At 41.7% G+C, this 20676-nt stretch overlaps 1 protein-coding gene across 1 annotated transcript in view; it reads left to right on the top strand.

Moving 5' to 3' along the window:
* Positions 1-11879: 11879 nt before the first annotated feature.
* The window catches only part of NIPAL2 (NIPA-like domain containing 2), a gene marked incomplete at its 5' end in the record, with an annotated part of 32551 nt that continues 23754 nt past the window's right edge, over positions 11880-20676 (top strand). The window contains 2 exons of the mRNA XM_009702608.1: positions 11880-11948; positions 15084-15255. Coding sequence (XP_009700910.1) covers positions 11880-11948; positions 15084-15255 — 241 coding nt within the window. The remainder of the gene's footprint in view (positions 11949-15083; positions 15256-20676) is intronic.

Genomic DNA, 20676 nt, shown 5'->3' with positions numbered 1-20676 from the left:
CATAATGATTCTATGATTCTATGACTCTCTGATATCCAGCTCACCCACTGACTACAGGGCTTAAAACATAGGCACTGCTCATCAGCACAGTGACCCAGAGCAGCAGAATCAGATTTAGTCTGGAGCCAGCAGAACAGGGTAAGTGCTCCTCTTCCCTTAGTCAGCACTGAGTAGGAAAGACCAGGCGTGGGACAAGTCTGAATCCCTACCCTGCTTTGGAGGTGTCTGGCTCAGTGCAGCACTTTACCCTCCCTGCCCCCAACTTCTAGACTACTCTGCAAATAATGGACTTTAAATTAAATTGGCTGTGACCGCTGTGTTGATTTTGGTGTCTCACAGCCTTGCCTGGGAGTTGCAAGGTGATATAGGGTGAAAGTCTGGCTGCTCAGGCAAACACCTGCCTCCTACTGAGATTTCATGAGGTTGCTGTGTGGATCCAGGACATCGCTGCCACTCATCTTGAATCTGTGTTGCTCCCGTCTTGAATCTGTGCTTGTGCTGCTTCATTTGCCCTACTGCTCATTTGACTCCTTGATGAGGCAATTTGTCTGGCTAAATTGACAGGGAAATACACATTGATATAATTTTTTATCTAAAAGTTGCCCTTCTCATAAAATCTCACTTGTGACACTGTGCCCGCTTACAGTTTTGTGACCCAAAGAAGACTTTGTTGCTCTTTAAAGCTGAAGTGATCTTCCTATGCTCTTAAAGTCTGCTTTGGGCATCGAAAAAAAAGATGTCTGAATCTTCTCCTTGCATGTCTCCAACAGTCTGCTGGATCTGAGTAACTCCTGTTTGAAGGAATCAAAAGAGTTGAAATGACTCAAGTAGAAATTTGACCAAACTCAAAACCCAAGGCTTTAGGAAGATGAGCAAACAGCAGACTGTGCATTTCAGTCATAAGGGAGGTGAAGACCTTTGGCTAAATGAGTAACTGGAAGCTGCAATTATTCCATTTTGAGTTTTGGTGACATGTATAAACTGTTTTGCTCATGTTTATAATGTCACCACAGATTGTCCCAGAAGAATGGCATTTGCTAATGTGAACAGTTGGGTGATACGCTTTCCATTCTGTGAGTAATCTGGACTTTGAAACGCACTGCCAGCAGCTTCAAAAGACAGCCAGTTGGTGTGCGAATCAATGCCAGGCCTGGAGCAGAGATCTTAAGAAATGTGCCAGTGATATTTGCAGTGTGCTCAAAAGTAAACAGTCAATATCAAACTAAACACATGTGTACTGCTTGAATTGAGGTTGTATCAGTATAACTCCATTCTCCTCCATGATGTCCATAGTTGATTTACATCGTCTAGGCTAGAAGCTTTGGCCTTGTTTGGCGGTAGGAACTGTTTTGCCCATAATGGGGAAATGAAGAGAGGTTATGGAACCCTGATAGAGAGAAATCACAGATTCGTTGGAGTTTAACTCTTGGATGGGGCACACAGTGCCTGACTGGCTATATTCCCCTTCGTATCCTGCTGTGTTCCACAGAAACAACCCTGTGATGCAGAGGCCTATGGTGAATGCAAGGTTTGTAGGCAACTCCTCCATGTGTGGAAGCAATGAGTCACAGCAAAGCAAATATTGGCTCCTTGGACAGGGCTTCTTCACGCTGGCTGAGGTGAAGTGGTAACATAGAGGGACACATCCTCTTGTGGACAAGCCTAGCTCTTGCTGACATTTAATCCCCTAGAATCAAATCAGCTTCATGGGAGCTAAAATCTCCACCAGAGTCTTAGTTAACTTGTCCAATAACTGTCATCCTGCTCAAAAAAAGTCATTTTTGCCAGCTGATATGGATTGCACTTGAAGATTTTTTTCTTCAACAGCCAAGGATATCTCTACTGGAAAGAGGTTCCTGTGGAAAACAACCAAAATATGGGGTTTCTGTACATGACAGACTTGTACTCAGATAGCTAACTCCGTATTAAAACGTAGTTTAACTTTTTGGGGCTCCAGCTTGGGAACAAATAGATTGTGACTCCATTTACTTTGCTTTATGACTCAAACCTACTATTTCTTCATGTTTTTCTTCCATTTTTGTGGGGTTTATTTTGGGTTGTGTTTTTCTTTTTCTGCTTTGAAATTGTTACAGCGTTCTTTTATTTATTGACTTCTAACAACATTAATCTCTTTCCTTTGTTTCTGTCCTTCAGGGACAATTTTTTGCTCCCTGCAGTGACTAAAGCACCATGAACATTATCATTCAGTATCTGTGTTATCATGCAGCAGTGACTCAGTCATCAAGTCAAGATGACAGAGAGCAAAGCTTGTAGTGTCTGCAGAAGCTTCAGTCAAACAAATAATAGCAGCTTTCATCTGATCAAGACTCTAGCTGTCTCTTGACTATTGTACTGGTTTTGGCCAGAGTTCATTTTCTTCATAGTAACTTATATGGTGCTATGTTTTGGATTTGTGATGAAAAAAACTGTTGATAACATGGGGATGTTTTAGTTATTGCTGAACAGTTCTTGCGCAGCATTGAGGCATTTTTTATTTCTTACCCCACCAGCGAGGAGGCTGGGGGTGCACAAGGAGTTGGGAGGGGACACAGCCGGGACAGCTGACCCCAACTGACCACAGGGATATTCCATACCATGTGATGTCATGCTCAGCATGTAAAGCTGAGGGAAGAAGGAGGAAGGAGGGACATTCAGAGTGATGACATTTGTCTTCCCAAGTAACTGTTATGGATGATGGAGCCCTGCTTTCCTAAAATCGCTGAACACCTGCCTGCTCATGGGAAGTGGTGAATGAATTCCTGATTTTGCTTGGCTTGCACACATAACTTTTGCTTTACCTGTTAAACTGTCTTTATCTCAACCCATGAGTTTTCTCACTTTTACTGTCAGATTCTCTCCCCCATCCCACCAGGGGGGAGTGAGCGAGCGACTGTGTGGGGCTGAGTTGCCAGCCAGGGTTAAACCACAACAACTGTAGATCAGAGGCGGCCAGGACACACTAAAGAGCAATGCCTGGTTTACAAAAGCATAGAGATGATAACATCTGACTCCTGAAAAGGGTGCTCAGTTCTCCCTCATTTATTTAATTCCTGAGAGAAAGTAGACAGAATTTATCTTCATGGCCCCATCTCTGCAGTAATCCCTGTCAAGAAGAAACTTTCTGTTTCTTCCTATATAGCCTATACTAATGCTAAAATACCAGGAAAAAAAACCAGCAAGTTCTACATGGGAGAATCCACATAAGGTACAGTTGCTGAAAGATCAATAATAGTGAAAACTAGGGGAAAAAAATCAACATCTTGTTACCTCTTTAAGTGCCACAGGGAACATAGAAAGGTGATAAAGGTATCTAGAAGGGATCATCCAGCTAACCTGATTTTTGTTTTTCTGCCGTGGAATGCAACTATGTAGTAGATGTTTTAGTACATGATGTAGTAGATGTAGTACAGTTCTTATGAACTAGACACCTACTCCTTATGTCAGCACCCACCACGAACTGCAGAATGGTAACCAATACTTTAAACCGGGTTACAGTTCGTAATAAAAGGCCAAAATGCACAACTGTAATGTGTCACAGGGAGACAGCTGGGAAAACATGAGCCCTTGCCTATATCTCAGGCCCCTGAAAGACATTTGCATATGAGATCATTTCTTTAAAGAGTTTATTTATTATCCCCAGATTGCATCTTACAGTTTTGACCAGAACTATCTGCAAATTAGAAGCATTCAGTTGTATGTCTGTATGTGTATGCTCCCATATACATACGTGTGAATATTTTAGAGAGTGCAAGACCTCTTGTTTTTAAATCATCACTGATAATCTAGCAGTTGTTTATATTTAAATGAATAATGTTGTTAATCAGGAGGTTCTGCCTTCTGGAGTCCGGTCATTTTTTTTGCATTAGGAACTATCTGTAAGTCATTAACACTCTCTGTGGAAATGAAACTAGGAGAGCCAAGTGCGTGAGGTGCAGGAAGGAAAGCAAGGAAATAATGTACAGCATCCCTTCTCCGCAGGAACAGCAGACTGGAAGCGCCTTTGAGCTGCCCATTCCTCTACCATAAAATCAAGTAATTCTTTTAACAGATGGATCAAACTTCATTCTAAACGTAGTCAGATTTTTTCTTTTTCCCCTCCCCTGTTGTTACTCCTGTTAGAAGCTGTTCTGAAATGCCGCTGGCTTGCAAGTGTCCTCATTTCCAACCTACGTTTACCCCTGGCCCGCACGTGTGACCCCGGGGTTCAACAACTGAGCACGTTCACTTCGGTTATGACGTGGAGAAGGATTTTCTGTGCGGATCAAATGAAGGGTTAGTTATAGGTAACAGAGGATTGATTGAGACAGGATGGGAGACAAGCCTGCCTGTGCTGAAAGTGATGCTGGAGAGGGGCATGCTGGAAGAGGCATGTCATTCCTCTCATGAGCTCCTCTCAGCTGGTAAAGGGAGATTTTTAGATAAAAGTTCTTTTCAGGATTTGGTAAATAATGTATTAAGCTGGCGACATTTCTGTCAGGGTTTTGTGTATCTCATTTAAGTGGAATTAGAAACAGCTCATTTGCACTCCAGCAAGACTTGCACTACAATAACAGGCGGGAATGAGTTAGCTATGCTTGGTTTGGAAGCAGGTTTGTGTGTACATGCAGAGCAAGCCATCTCCCCAACAGTACTCTCTGTGCCTTGTCCTGTAACCTGATGTAACACTTAACAGCACTATTTAGTCAGTTGTTCAGATAGCTCCCTTTTGAGCTTATCTGTCTTTCTGTGCACAGGCAGAGCTGGCTCCATCTCACAGGACATGGACTGGTGCTCTCCAGCTCCCCGTGAGCCTTGTGTCCTCTCCTCGACTCTGGATTTAGGGGTCCAGGGAGCCACGTGAAGCAGGGAGAGGAGCGGCACAGCCTCTCAATGTGAGCCAGGCTGTAGCTTCTGGGAATTAATATACCTAGGCTCACCTGAACCTTACCTTGTACACCAGGAATTAAACAGGGTCAAATGGGAATATCCAGAAAGCCTGTTCCTGGGCAGCAATAAAAGAGTATCCCCGAGCCAGCTGGCCCTTTAGTGAGAGAAGCTGGTCAAGCAATGCTGGCTTTCCTCCTTGTGTCTCCTGAGGGACCTGGAAACCAACAAAAGTTTCTAATCCTATTCTTGCTTTTCTTGGTATGTAATTTCTATAGTTGCCATGGAGATGTTATGTGACGGTCCTTGAGAAAATCTTTCTATTAAGATGCTATCAACTATGATTGAAATTTTTAGAGCCTCTGTTATACAGTCATTGGGGAGGTTTTTATTTGCAATCTAATGGACAGTATTAAAAACATGAAATGGTCTTTGACTATGCAGCAAATTATCCCAGAGTATTCACCTGAGGAACGGTGTAAAAATCCATTCTGTCCCTTCCCCATTCTCCCATTTATTTCTAATATTGAGATTTGTTTCCTGAGAATAAGAAAATGAAGTTTAGGAGTTGGGAGGTTTGGTTGTAACTCTTCAAAAGGAAAAAACATTACTACTCATAATGCTTGTTAGCGTTATAGCGGGTGGCTATGTTTGTATATAACCTTAGTGAGCATATTGAAAGTCACTTTAGTATATTTCACAATTCATATTCTTCGTCTCAGTTTGTTATCCATTATGGACATTAATTAAAGTAATCAGACTGATGAATAGAAATAAAATCTCATGAAAATGATCAAAGCATGGAGACAAATAGAAGGGTTCCACTTTTGTTTTATCCTCTCAAGTTCCCACACCTTTTCTAACTTACCAGGCTCTCCTTCCAGCCTTTACAGTTTGTCTCTTTTCTGGAAAAAGATATATTTTAAATTTGTGAGGTAATGAAAGGTAAAACCTAGTAAAGGCAAGGATGCTGTAATATTAATGAGATAGGAACTTTATCTACTGTGGTCTGGAATCCAGCCTGGTGACCTGCGTAAAACCTACAAACTGTCTTGTCTTCACTCAAATTTATCCTTAGTTACCAAGTCTCCCCTCTCCTTCTGTTCCTAACAAAGATGGTGCCAAATGTTTTAATTCTCTCCTTGTGCATTGAACAATGTCCTTTTTCTTTTATGTCACAACGAACAAATCAAATGTATTTTCATTAAATGTTTCAACACTGATAGTTGCCCTTTTACTCTTATTTCAGCTGTCCTTCAGTACTTCATATGGGCCTGAACCCATATACAAGTATGTGAACTGCACTATGAAAACCATTGAAACAAAGACCTTGTTTTCTTTATACATCTGTAAAGGGCTGAGTACAGCCAGAGATCTGTGGATAATAACAGCTAAATGATAAGCCTCTCCTAATTCCACATGGTGACTCTTTGGAAAATATGGTTTGTGTTAAGAACTCTGAATTTCCCCTTGCTTCAGAGTTAACTCAGAATTGGAAGTTTATAAGGCATTTCCCCCCCCCCCCTTTTTTTTTTAATGAGACCCATTGAGATCTGACAAAATCCTAATTACTGGAAACAATGTATAGTTTTTGAAGCAGTATATGTAATTACATTTGTTGGGAACACCTTTAGATCACAAATAATTGGAGAAACAAAGAAAAATAGGAGGAATAGTTTAACTAGCCTTGATGAGGGAGCCAACAACATTTGAAGTGTTTTTTTTCTGCTCATCAGTTCAATTTATAGGCATAGGAAGTTTCCATAAATAATGAACATATACCTTTTAGTCAATGCAAATTAAGTTAATCTTTCTAAGTTTTCATTTCATAGGCCTGACAACTGCAGTTTAATGTGCATTAAGAAAACATAGATGTAGTATGGATAAATTGCATCTCACTGTATAACTGAGTCTCCAACGCAGATTTTAGTCTGCAAGGGATAAATTTATTAGAATTACTGCCAAAGATTTAGATTTGAGCCTGGCTTTCATTTGCCGTAAACCTCTTACTTAACTTTGACAGTAAAAAGAGACCTTGCATGTAAAATGCCCTTTTAAAACACTGCCAGAATGATGTGAAAAAGTGCTAGGGTAAATAAGCTTCAGGTCCTGCATGAGTGCTTGAAGCAGGACCATACGCAGCAGTATGCCATACTGCCGCTCATTTATTTTGAATAGCAGTATGTTGCCACTTCACTTGGCAAATGGATGCCTACTGACCGATCTTTCAAACCTCCCTTCCCCACACCTGGGCTTGTGCAAGAGCCTCACGCGACTGGGATGGGGGATGACAGGCGAGTGCTGAGGGTGCCTTGCTTAAGATGAATTTACCACTTCTTGGACACATTCCCCCCACCAGCCCCCTGTACAGGCCACTGTCACCACTGGCAAACCACGCGGGGTCACGATTTTAAAACCCTTGCTGTGGCTTGTGAATTTTGATCCGCCTTTAGTGTTAAACGTTGGCAGGTGGCTTATAAAGAACATAATGCTAATGGGGTATATTTTGGGAGGGCTATTTCAATCCTGGAACAGTGCCTTGCCAGCCTCACAAATAGTAGTTTTAACACCAATGAGGCAGTGAGGGAACGGGGCACCAGAGGAAGGCGTTCCTCAAGCCGGCTTTGCCGCTGAGGAAAATGTCGGCAGATCCACAGCCTCAGTCCGTGGTCTGTGGGCTCGGGGACTGTCTAGAAAGGACAAAGCTGGCAAGTGACTTTCATGGCTTGTTCCAAACTATGTTAAGGTGAAGGAAATAAAATTTCTGTGGAGTTTTTTTACTTTCCAGAAAACTTAAGGGCAGGATGTTTCTGTAACAAGCATCATGCATTGGAAGCACTGGAAGAATATGCCAACAGTTTGAAATCTAGGGTCCAACAAAGTGACCTATATGCTCAGACATGTTTTGGTGATGAACAGACTTGCATTTTATGCCAATAGTTTTGAATATTTAAGGCTTTTTCCTGTAGAAGTCCTTAGTTGACTGAAGTAACACCATGGCTCTGAAGCTGTGTCTGCAACCGAATTCCCTCACAGAGGTTTGTCTCAAGACTTAGGTGTGGGAAGCCCTGCAGTGCTGCCGATGATATCACAAGTGGATATCACAACTGGAAACTCTGTGTTCAGAAAATATCATGTATAATATCAATACTTATAAAACTGTCTGTTCCCCCAGTCCTCTGTCCTCTAAAGGATGTTGAATGGCAGACACAGCACAAATAATGAACCTTTTTATATGACAAGATGGGAACAGAAGGATTGTGGTGGCCTTCAGGGCAATACAGCAAGCATTTCGGTTTGATAGGGTGATCTATCTTCTGTCGCAGGTCATCTTTCATTCATGCATGGTTTTACTAGCCTGAGATATGGTATCCTATGTTTTTCTCTCCTGCTTTTGAGCACTGCTGTATGTGACAGCTCTTGTGCACTAGAAGTTGCCTGCTGATTTAAGATGCACTCTGATTTGTGAAGTTTGCAATCTAACTTTCCTCTTCACTGCAGTTTTGTTCCCTGTTGTTTTCTTTAATGTTGGCATGTTTGAGTATGAAACTGTACATGACAGTTTTGCCATGCTATAGCTGCACGGCGTTACTGTACTTTCATCTCATCTCCCTGAACAGATCCATGTGATATTTGACCTCCTTAGGGCATTGTACTCTGCTTTTAATCTTTAGAGGTCTGTCCAGCTCTGGGTTTGGAAGTATGGTACTATCACCATATTAACCAGAGCTCATTAACAAATGTCAGTTTGGGGCAGGCAGCGCAGTATATATATATGCCAACAGCAATGCTCAGGTGAAACATGTGGTCATTACAATAAAATGACCTGAGCAATGAGGGTAAGTTTTGAGCCCAGACTGCCACTACGAATTTGCCTTGATCATACACGCGCACTGTTTTTCCTTATGTGCAGACACAGGAGGTTGCTTAAGTTAGGCACAAGGGAGTGTCACCTCAACAGCTTTGCATGTGTTTGTCAGGGCTCTGAAGGCAACCACAGCCCTGCCCGTCCCTGCCCACCCTGGGGGGTCTCCCACCCTGCCCGCTGCCCAGGACCCCATTTCAGCCCCTGGGGCCGTCAGCCTCTGCTCCAACGATGCCATATCAGGGCCGGTCTCCAACTCCCCACAGCCCTGCCCTGCCCAGCCGTGGGTCCTGCTGAGCCAGGCCCACCATCAGACCCATGTCCCAGACGAGCCTCAGCTGAGGGAAATGCTGATCTTGGTACTTCACAGGGAAGTACTGAGACAATGGTCATACATGTCTCAGTGTTTCCCAGAAAATGATGAAGACTGAGAAGATCCAAGTTTTTGACCTGTTTTCTGTTCCTGGCAATTTCTGGGATCTGTAAGAAGAGGATTGACTTTTGGGAGATGGTTCCTGTTCAGACACAGGGTGGTAATCATGTTAGAAATCTTATGTGTCCCACAAGGATATCTGAGCCAAGCTCACAGGTACCTGACAAAGCAACGACCGTGGTACAAAAGCAGTCTCTATTCTTTGGAGAGGACACCAGTGAGGCAGGGCATTGGAAAACTTCCTACTGGACTCCCTGTCCATGCTGTGTGTAGAGCCATCAAAGGGGCATTTGATTCACAGTCTCCGGAGGCAGGTACTCAGTTCATCATCAGTACCCATACCTGGACCTGATTTTGCACATTTTTTTAAAAATGACAGATGGAACACATAGCCTCATCCTCTGCCCACCAGCTGCATGCAAGTTTTACCTCCAGAGCTGGATCGAGACCGACCTTTGGGCAGGCTTGAGACCAACCGTATTTGCTCCCTGGGATGCTGGTTGCCTCCTGAGTCCTGCAGAGTGTCTGTGACCCCTGGCTGAAAGCTGAGAGTAAGGAGCTGCAAGGGGTTATCCAGAGATGAGGCCATAAGGGTAGGACTGGCCACTGAAACGAAAAGAGATGCAGAGAGACCGAGTTCTCTGCTGGGAGTAGTTTGGGTGTATTACAATTAGTGATGTGCAAGCAATAAAATGATGGGATAAATGAGGTGGCAGTTTCTGTTTTCTATTCCCTGCTGTCTTTTTTTTCTTAAACGCTTCATGACAAGACTGACAGGGCCACTTCTCCACCCCCTCACAAGGGAGCATGTTGTCATTTAAAAAGAACAAGTCTTTGGGAGCAGGAAAACAATTTTGATTTAACTGTAATTTTATTGAAGCTGCTGTGTGTGCAGGATGATGAGGGGAGTGCAATAATCCACCTGTGAAGCGGTCAAACTTTGTGCAAGATCAATGCTCAGGATTTGATGCTACAGCATCAAAGCCTCAGGAAGGAAAACTGTTCCCCTCTGCTCCTGCGGGACCCTGGGTGGGGGCCATTTGAGAGCATTTCCCCAGCGTGGAAGGAGGCTGCAAGGCTGTTCGTGTCCCTGTAACAGTGCCTGATCTCAGCAGGTCTGTGCCGAGGTGTGCTGAGATGTTTTGTCACACACTTCCTGCTTCTCCTAGCGAGGGATGTTCCCAGAGCATGGAAAATGCTCTGTGTGTGAGAGCCCAGGACACGCTGCTGGAGCATCCGTTGGAGGATACTGGAGTGCAGAGAGGGGATGCAAGATGGGAAGGACATCCAGTGGCCAGGCACCAGACGGTATAGGCAAAACTCTTGAGTAATGCTTCTCATTGAATGCTTCTTGTACCCAGGCTGCGGCACTGGTCCTGTAATACTTAACACAGAGGGTGTGTGAGCAAAGGGAGCCCTCTCAACTCCTGCATTCCCATCTCTGCATCCCCTTGTACCCATCAGTCACCTCTTGGTGACAGCTGACATTTGGTCAAGCATTTCACCCAAAGCAATTCTGTTGTCTGCTTCTCCTTCTGAGTCTAAGCCACTGCAGAATGCACGGGCTGGAGACAGTTGGATTCATCTGTGTCTCTTAAATAAGAGTATTATCATCCATTTGTAATAAGATGGTTGTTTCTTCACAATTTTTGGGATGTTCTTTCCTAGTCTGGGAATTATCTAGGCACAGCAATAATCCCGCCGCTCCAAGAGCTTGCTGGACCATTATTGCTTTTTACAAACGCTGAGGGGCAACAGCCTCTGTGGCTGGTAGGCACTGCCTGTTCATAGGTGCCCAGGGACCTTCTTGAAGAAGAGCCATGAAAGCTGAGGCTGTGGGCGCTGAGTTGGATGCTGCTTTACAGCTTGCAAGCAATAGTTACGCTGGGTTATGTTACCATGACCTTGTTTATAAAAATTCACTGATAGTATGTTTGTCTTCTCTACAAGCTAACGGGGCTCGCCACAGCACTATGCCAGTGTTCTTGAATGGGTTTTGAATACACTTATGACAAAGTACAAAGTGTTACAACATGTTGAAAGTAGATGGGGTGCTCTACCAATGACCTGTTATTTGAGCTTGCTGAAATGGCATCTTCAAACAGCTGCTTTCCAAAATAATGAATCCTGCTTGAATATTTTTAATTTCTCAGCTTCATAGAAAGTTTGCAGATCTTACTGAAAGTTAGACAGGCTGAAGAGAGAAGAATTTGATGAAATAACACAACAGATTAAAGAAACTTTCAGGACACCTATGCTCCTGGCTGCCCTGTCAAATAGTAGATATGTTAACACATAAGATAATTGTGTTCCAAGATGCACAATTTGATTGCTATTGATTTTCCTTCTGGATTATGTAACAAAACAGGTCCTTTTTTTGGAAAAGGATAATACCTGTGTGTAGTGTTCAACTGAGACCTGTCTAGTTTCTTTCTTTCATGAGATTTAAGAAGGTGTTCTACTGAAGGACAGCAAAACCACCTCCTGCACTGGGATACCCTTTCCATTTGCAGTTGTTGACTACTTCAGCCCTAGTCAACTGTACAGAGATACTTTTTACCAGTTTACTCAGTGCAGCATGAACTCTCAGTGACTGAAAAGTGCAATAATTTGGTTTTGATTGGGTTACAATGTGCTATCAGAAAACCACCATTATATGGTTGTGTTCTTAAACTAATAAGAGGTATTTTTGTATTTCTTTGTTTTGTGATCTTGCAGACTCAGCTCTTGGGAGTTTTACTTGCTGCTGCTTCCAATTTTCTGATTAGTGTCTCTTTGAATATACAGGTATGAAATTATTTCTCTTTATTCAGAGTTGTTTATATTTAGCAAGTAACTTATGTTACAATTTGGTTTTATGGTGAAGTTCAAAATATGAATTTCATTGCATTTAATAAGCATTCCCTCTCTTTAACTGTAGTTTAACAGTGCCCTGCTGTAGTTGTTGGCAGTATGATAGCTCTCAACCTATTCTGTGCTGTGATTCTCATATGGGAACAGAATAAAAATTTGTAACTCCTCCTCCTCCTTGTAATGGGCTGTAAGGAAATACCAGCTGTGACTCATTTGTGGTCCCACTGAACATCACATGAACCTGTCTCAGAGTGTCCAAATCTAAAATGGAATTGACCACAAGGTCTTAGGTGCTGCTTAATGAAGCGATTGATGTAATTAAATGCACAGAGATGTAAAGTTTTTTGCAATATTGGGCCCTGAAACAACTTTGACCAGTTTAGTTTTCCTTCTGCAATTATGATGAAATAATCTGAGTAAATATTATTTTAAATCACAAAAGCAACGGGAGGTGCTGACCTTACAACTATGGCAAAGGGTTGTGGGATGAGATTTGTGAAATCCTTTCTGTATTAATAATTAGAAGACATACTCAGTAGAAAGTTAAATAATTCTTTATAATCTGTATCTTGTAGACTTGACGGTATTTTTGAGTCTTATAACAGAAGTTTTCAAAGTGCAGAAGAGATTGTTGTGTAAGTTGTCCAGAAAAAGTATTTTTGCTAGCTTGTATTTTATGAGTTGTGTATGTATCATATAAAGCTACTTCTTGCTTTTTTCTGTAAAGGATGAAACAGAAAACTGTGGAATATGAAATATTCTATTCATAACAACCCATTTTATTAATGCTGGAAGGTTCTTCAAGATTCCCTTCTATTTTAAGTACCTCTAGTTGGAGAATCCCGTAGAAATAAATCTGTTTAGCCAGAGATGGCAGGCAGGTTGAGATGACTTTGCCTCTCCCTTATGAGTTCCAACCCGGTGATGGTGCCAGTACTAGGACAGGCTCTGTTTCAATGGAAAAACTCTTGTTGGTGAAGTGGAAATTTGGTCTAGCCCATAATAATGAAGTTGTTCAGACTTCATATCTTTTTTCTGCTGAGGGCACTGAGTGCCAAAGTGGATGCTTTGCCAGAGGATGTACAGAGGCATGCAGGCAGACTTCTATTGACTTGTAATCATTAACAGCATTTACTGGATTTGAACTATCTTCCAGCTTTTTAAATGCTGTTTAGGAAAACCCAATAGTTCTGCATTGCCATTTGACAGACAGTTTCAAATGAAATCTTTACTTTTCCTTTAAAATAGGTTAACAATAGGATAACAATATCTTGTAAATATGAATAATGACTTTCCCTAGATCTCAACATTTATTTTCACAGTCATATTAAACGGAGAGGCCAAATTTTATCATTTTCGCTCCCGTTCCCACCATGCAGTCAGTTAGCCTCCCTCTCTTCCCTCTAGCTGGTTGTCAGCTAAAGAACAGCCCATCATTTGCAATGTATTTCAGCTGGATTATGAACAGCCTCCACCTAAATACCATCCACACACATTACTATGCAAAGAAGGCAGACATCTGGAGAAAAAAGGCTGTAGGGAAGCCGTGGAGCTCACTCTCCTGTGTTCATCATGTATCTTTTCAATCACACTGTGCCCTCAAGAGTTATTCCTACAAGAATCTGGGAAGAAACCAGAGCTCAGGATTCAGTTAAGCACTTGTCCTATTCGACTGTCGGCAGAAAATTGGATTCTTGATTTAAATATTACTTCATATTCATTTCAATTGGATTTTTATTGGGCTTTGTTTGTTCATTTATAAGAATGGAACATGCAAAGTCCTGGATGTTACTGTGAATTGCTGGTCTGTTGCTCAGGGAAGTTCGACTTCCTTATGCTTCTTTTCTCCTTGGACAGCTAAACTTCTTCCTAGGATTTCACCTCCTGAACATGTTCCACAGCGTGAAGCTGCAGTAATGTGCTGCATCCTCTCAACAAGAGGAACGACTGAGACTATGGTGTCTTACAGATGTTACTGTTTGGCCCATACTCTGTAGTGTAGCCTACAGAGTAGAATGGGAGTATGAGGAAAATTGTTTAAAACTTCCCTGGGGCTCTGCAGGGACACTTCCAAAATCAAATACCAAGTGACGGAGAAAAAAAAATGTATTTTAACTGTTTATACTGCAATAACTGTATCATTTGGTTTCCAACTTTTTTGACCCATGTTCAGAGAGGCTGGTAGAGGAATTTGAAAAAGGAAACGATATTCTGCATAGCTAATGTAGTAAACATTGTGTTTTTCCCAATCATAACACCTTCCTGTTGGAGACAGTCTGGAATTTGTTTCAGAAGACCAGTGCAATCAAAGTCAAATTATCTTGTTATATACAGGTTCTCGCTGCACAGCAGAGAGAAAACAATTACAACATGTGTCAGTGATACCTTCTCCATGTAAGAAGTATTGATGAGGTATTACTTGAGTACATATTATACCTGTTGATACATGTATAGCTGATTTTCCTTCTGAAAATAATGCTTTACCTGACGTCTTCTTCTAAGGTCAAACAGGAGATTGTAGCCAAATCCTAAATTGTACCTAATTAATTTAGAGTCCTCCCTACAGCAGATGTGATTAAGTACTGCCTTTTTAATTTTGAAATTGTATTTCTGGTGAGGATATGTATCGTGGAGCACGAACACCACGGTGTCTGGTCCCCTTCTCCCAGTTTGTTACCACAGCTCTGATTCTGCCCCATCTCCTGCCTTTGAATGTTTCCAGATTCACAGCACAACTGCTGAACTTTGCTTTGAGAGAAGAACAGAGGTGTGCAGTGATAGCTAGGAAGCACTAGCTAGTATTCACTTAATATTTTTCAGGTTTATTCAGAGGTCTAATTTTTCAGTCATTTCCACCATGGCTAAGAAAGCACGCATCTGAAGCAGCACTGAGTTAACACAAAGCAGTGTCTCTGCAACAATAAGCTGAAAGTCATGTTTAAAAAGAAAACCTTGACGCACCTGGAATTTGAAGTTGACAGCCCCCTTAATTATTCCACTTTTGTCAGACACAAGAACGCAAAGAAAGTCTTTCTTTTTCATGCCTGTTCCTAATAATTAATTTTCTAGAAATGCGCTCATCTCCGACTGGCTCGCCAAACAGAGCCGAAGCCCTACTACACGAGCAAGCTCTGGTGGTGTGGGATTACCCTCCTGGGGCTTGGAGAGGTCGGCAATTTCACAGCCTATGGATTTGCCCCTGTTGCCCTTGTTGCTCCACTGGGATGTGTAGCTGTCATAGGTGAGATGGTTTGCCATTTCTTGCTTGGGTACAAACTTTAATGGAACGCTTGATTGTGACTAGAGGAACAATACTGCAGGAACTGCAGCAGGAACACAAAGGGAAAATGTTCATGTTGTGGTTTGAAAAGAAATTATTCATATAATTATAAGCTGACAGTTTAACACAAACCCTCTACTTAACTCAGAGACTCTTCTAATATCTTTCTTTTTCCATAGTTTTGTCTTTTGTGTCACTCTGCGCTCTGCTAGTTCCTGCCGGTTGGTCACCCCGTGCTGTCTGTACCAGCGCTGCCGGCTCGGCAGGGCCCCGAGGTGGGGGGCTGGCATCCTGCACGGAGCTGTGGTCTGATCCTGAGTACCACAACGTGTTTTCTACGTCACTGTCACAGCAAGCAGTTTCTGCTGCCTGTCCCCTGCCCATCACCATGATTCATGTTGACACGGGCAAACTTGCTTGGCTCTCTGCATTGTGTCACAAAAAGACCCTAGAAATTTCCTGAAATGTTTAGTTTATTTATGGACATTATCAAAGTTGTTCATTTGTTCCTTCATGTGGAGATTAATTGGACTTTAGCAGAAGTGCTCTCCTTAGGACTCATTTGACATGATCTTACGCTTTACTTCATGTGGTTTTTTTGTAATTAAGGTATTGACAGGTATGAGATGTCTGGTTTTTTGATAAAGAAACATACATTTTAAAATACGTTATCCTGTTGTGCTAATGCAGAGCAGAGTGGACAGGGCAATATTGTACAGAGGCTGTGAAAACAGGAATACAGGGTGCAGCTGTACCCCTTAATCAAGTCACTTCGTATCCACAGCTGAAACATCCAGGGCTGAGATACCACAACAGCTCCGCACACGCTGGAGCTCATTCGCTTGCTATTGGCGAGCGAGAACATTTCATGGGAGAACATTGTCTAGCTACCAGTTTCATGCTTGGAAGTGACATTGCAGTGGGTGATTCTGCATGGGAAGGTAGAAAAGATCAATTATCTTCCTGGTGGACTGCCCGGCTGTAGTGGAAGGAGGCAGCCAACCATTATGTGGGCACAATTTAGCAAAGAGATAGTGGGGGATGGAAACTGCAGGCAATTTACTGTAGCCTTTAATGTTAAACTATTGCAGAATTTTGGAGAATGAGATACAAAGCCACAGTACTTCACCTTTGTAGGAAAGATTTCTCAAAGAAAGGAATGAGATATTACCGGAGATGAAAATGTAAATTAATATGACATATCCCAGTGTGATTTTGGTGGCAGTAGTTACATCTTTAACAATTGTAGACATTTCCAGATGTGTCTGAATATAAAGGGACATTGACCAATCTAAGTTGTTGCCCAAACTAAATAAAATGCAAATGTAGAAAACTAGAAAGAAGAAGTAAAAAGCAGTGGAAAGGGAAGAAATTCCATTGGTTACTAAACTGCTATCAAGAAGAGGTCACATTTAGGGTTGACTTTTATCTGGGCAGATTCCTTCTTCTTTACCTTTGTAATATGCAAAGAAATGTGGTATCTGTTTTCTCTGTTCTCCATTTCCCCTTACTTATAACAAATACCAAGAACCTGTTTTCCTAACTGTTACATCTTATCAAAATTCTCACCCACTTTTTTTTTTTTTTTTAACTGACCCAAAATGCTTATCTAGGAAGATCCCAAAAAGCACTTTAATATCTTATATTCCATTCCATGTATCAGCTGACAGTATCCATTTCATAGCCCAAACAATAGAGATATCTGAAATTTTATTTAGTCTAGTAAACTTTCCCTTAAGGAAGGGAATGCAAAAATGATGTAGACAGCCAATTACAACAATAACTTCCCAGTAACACCTCCTACCGCTAGATACTTTCCTGTCTTCTGAAATTAAAACCAGAGAGAGAGAGACCATCCTTTTAATTTTAGAAGAGTTCATCATTTAGGGCAATGACAAACTGACCAAGACACATGTGCATCATCTGCTAACAACTGGGCAAAGGATAGCTTAGGCAGCAGGTCTTCCAATTTAAAAGATCAAGAAATATTTTTCTCATTAGGTTGTGACCCCTTTTAGGTGGTGGAGGGTGGACTTTGCACAATTTACTTGGCAGTTGTTTTGAGGTGTAGTTAAATGTCTATCTTTCATAATTTTTTAAATGAAGAATTTAAGCACTTGATAACAAGCTCCAAATGTGTATCTGAACCCTTCTGATAAGTATTTTTTTCCAAATTTGGTGTCAACACATCCCACATAGTAAGAGCTCTCACTGATACTGGGTACTCAGTACCTATAGTGTACCGAGGGGAAATGTGCTTTGCAGTCTGCCCAGTTGTCTAGGGGGTTCTCTGAAGATCTCCTTCTCTCTGAGTCTGCATGGAAAGTTTCTTTTGTTTGGAAACGAAGGTTTTGGAGGAGGATAAGGCAGACTGGAGTCTCTGCCTAGAATGGATTTGGGATGTACTCATCACATATCTCCAGACCTCTGAGATGGGAAGTATCCTGGGCCTTAAAATAGATGGAGCCAACATCTATTATGCTCTGCTACCACATTTAACTGCATCCAACTGAATTTTGCACTTAACCCAGTGTCAATTAAATAGTGAAACGTTTGTGCCTCATTCTGTTGAGCTGGGTGCTTCTGATGGCTGGTTTTAGAAAGAATCCAGCACCACTGACCATGAATTGGCATGACACCAGTAGATTTTAAATTTTTTTCTTAGAATTAAGCTACAAAGACTGTATTTTTCTTCTTACACAGTGGAAGTATTTCTGTGTGTGGTTGCAATGATGCAAGCTCTACATCTGTTCAGGGTTTTAAATAGTTTGAGAAGACAGCAGTTGCTTTCTTCAAGAGGAGAAATTGGTAAATTTTTAATTTAAAAGTGGAGGAGTCATACATGTTTGATGTGATCATTAAAAAGCTTCTTATACTTAAAAATTAGAAATCATGTTTTACATGTAGTTCGGGTAATTTTAGGCTGCTGTGGTTTTTAGCTCATTGTCTTGCTTTTGCCTGCAGAAATAACTTGGGGGGAGGAAGGGGGTGAGGAGAGGCCAGTGGTATCAGAGATCATTTCTTCTGCAGTTTTCATCATTCTGTAGAGAGTTGTTTTACACTTCACTCGATAGACTAACATTGTTGAGATCCCTTTGCATTTTTATATGCTCCTTCTAAATAGCTGTGGGGAAAGAAATTGCTTTAGGCTTTGAAAATTGATATCCCTGATGGTGCTTTAGGAAAAAGATTCTCCGATATTCTCATAGAAATGGATTTCTCCCACTCACTGTAATGTATCACCTTTGTGGCCCAAGAACTTGGGATTTTGAGAACTCTGTTACTGACGAGAACTGGGGAACATTCACCAGTATTCTTTAAAATACTTTATTTGTCCGGAAGACGCAACAAAAGGATTTTCAGGGTTCTTCTTTCTCTCTGCAGTGTGTATGTCCTATAATCCAGTTTCCAGAATTAAGCTCACATTAATGGTCTCTCTTTTGAGCAATTCACCTGATATTTGGCTCGCTTTTTTATTAGGATATTGGTATTAAGGATGAAGAAAAATGTTTCATGTTTTGTCCTTCACTTTTCCAGTACTAATATTTAATCATGTTAGAAACGTTACATGTTCAGTGTGCAGGATAGCTATCCACAGGTTATGCACCAACTGACTAAATTCTATAATATCTTCGTTTGTATTCAGTGCACCGTTAATATCTATCATATAAACTAAGAATAGGTTGGAGTAGTCAATTAACTGTGATTAATTTGTTCCCAGATGTCTTGGGCAGAGCTAGCTCTCTGTGTAACTCTTGCTATGCATACAGGTATTCTTTAGGTTTCTCTAAATTTGTGTTAATCCTCCCTGACACAGAGCCCTGGCCCTGAAGGAGACCCAGGTCCCACCAGATCTAAATGCATCCATCCTCCTCATACCTGGATCCTCTCCCCTGTCTACCCCCAAATGACCCACAGTAGGTCAGCAGACTGGTTTTCCTCAAGCTCCTGCCCTCCCCTTGAGCAAGACAATATGTCTGAGATGGAGGCAGGACAAGGTAAAGGAGGGTTTAAGCTAATAGTCTCAGGTCAGGGAGATTCTCAGGCGTGAATTGTCTATATGCAAGCTCCATCATGGAGATGCTGCTACAGGGACTCAAAACCAGCTGTGATTTATCTGTCAGTGCCTGCAGAGTGCACATGGACCTGCCTGTCCTTGTACTTTGTGCATGAGCATTAGGGGCCGTCTGTGCTTCCTGTCCCCCCCAGTAGCCCTTTGCATGGGAGAGAGATATTTTAACCTGCTCCAAGGCTGTGAGCACAGCTCCTTTCTCCAAACCAGCTCCTTTCCTTCTGAATGTGCTTATTAAAAATGCTTGGTCGCTTTTTCTAATTTTTTTCACACTATCCTTCAGCTAAACCACATTCCTCTCATGACCAGCAACCTCATCAGTTTAGCCTTTTTTCTTGTCCCACTCTTGGTGTGCATCCTCTGGATCCCCTGTGGAAAGACTGGTACTTGCCCAGGAAGACCTGCTCCCCATTCTCTGCCCCCTTAACCTCCTGCTCATTTTGAGCTACAGTGATCAAATGTGCTACCTGCCTCATCATTTCTCCAGATCTTCCTGACTGTGTGGCAGACTACAATAGCTTGAGTTTGGGGATGGATTAAAGTATCTCCAAGTGCTTCTGTACCAGGATGGTCGTGAACCTCTTCAGCTTGGAAGGTAGACTGGGGGTCTGTCTGTATAAAGCATACTTTAAGGCCACATCTTAAAATGTGACTGGCAGCAACTGCATCCTCACAGCTTGAGCACTGCTCAACAGATTTAGTGCAAAATCAACCATGTGAGCTCAAGCTGCTTCATTACATGGATGCAAACCCTTAAGTTGCATAAAACAGCTTAAATGCTTGGTGTCAATGTGAAATGTTTTTCTTGTTGCACAAACTGGGGGAGGTGCAAACATTAAACAATAGTCTTTGAATCATGGCTAATGCTCCTCCTTTGGTATTTCATCCAGACCACCAGCGAAATGGGTACAAAACTATTCTGCAAAATGGGTGGGTTTAAATGCCTTTACCTGACTGAATCAGTTAAGCTTAACAAAATGAACCTTTAGGCAGATATTAAATTTTGTGTTTTTATTGGAAAACTCTTGAACAAGACTGAAGCAGTAAAAGCAGCCTATGCATTTATGAGGAGAGGACTAGTCTATTTAAAATGATACATATAGCTCACTTAAGACTTGAAAAGAGGAAAAGGAAGGATATACTAATATTTGAAGTTATGAACAGTTATGAAAGGAATTATTTAGTGTAAGTCCTGACAATAAAAATGGAGGTAAAAAAGATGAGATTCATAAATAGCCACAGTATCAGGAAAACAACTTAATAATGAAATACTTGTGAAATAGTTTTGGGTAGGAAAAATAAGTGATGGA

Source organism: Cariama cristata, unplaced genomic scaffold (assembly GCF_000690535.1).
Source record: "Cariama cristata isolate BGI_N322 unplaced genomic scaffold, ASM69053v1 scaffold25076, whole genome shotgun sequence".
Lineage (NCBI taxonomy): Eukaryota > Metazoa > Chordata > Aves > Cariamiformes > Cariamidae > Cariama > Cariama cristata.
Note: the sequence above shows the minus strand (reverse complement) of the source record. Positions and strands in the feature narration are given on the sequence as shown.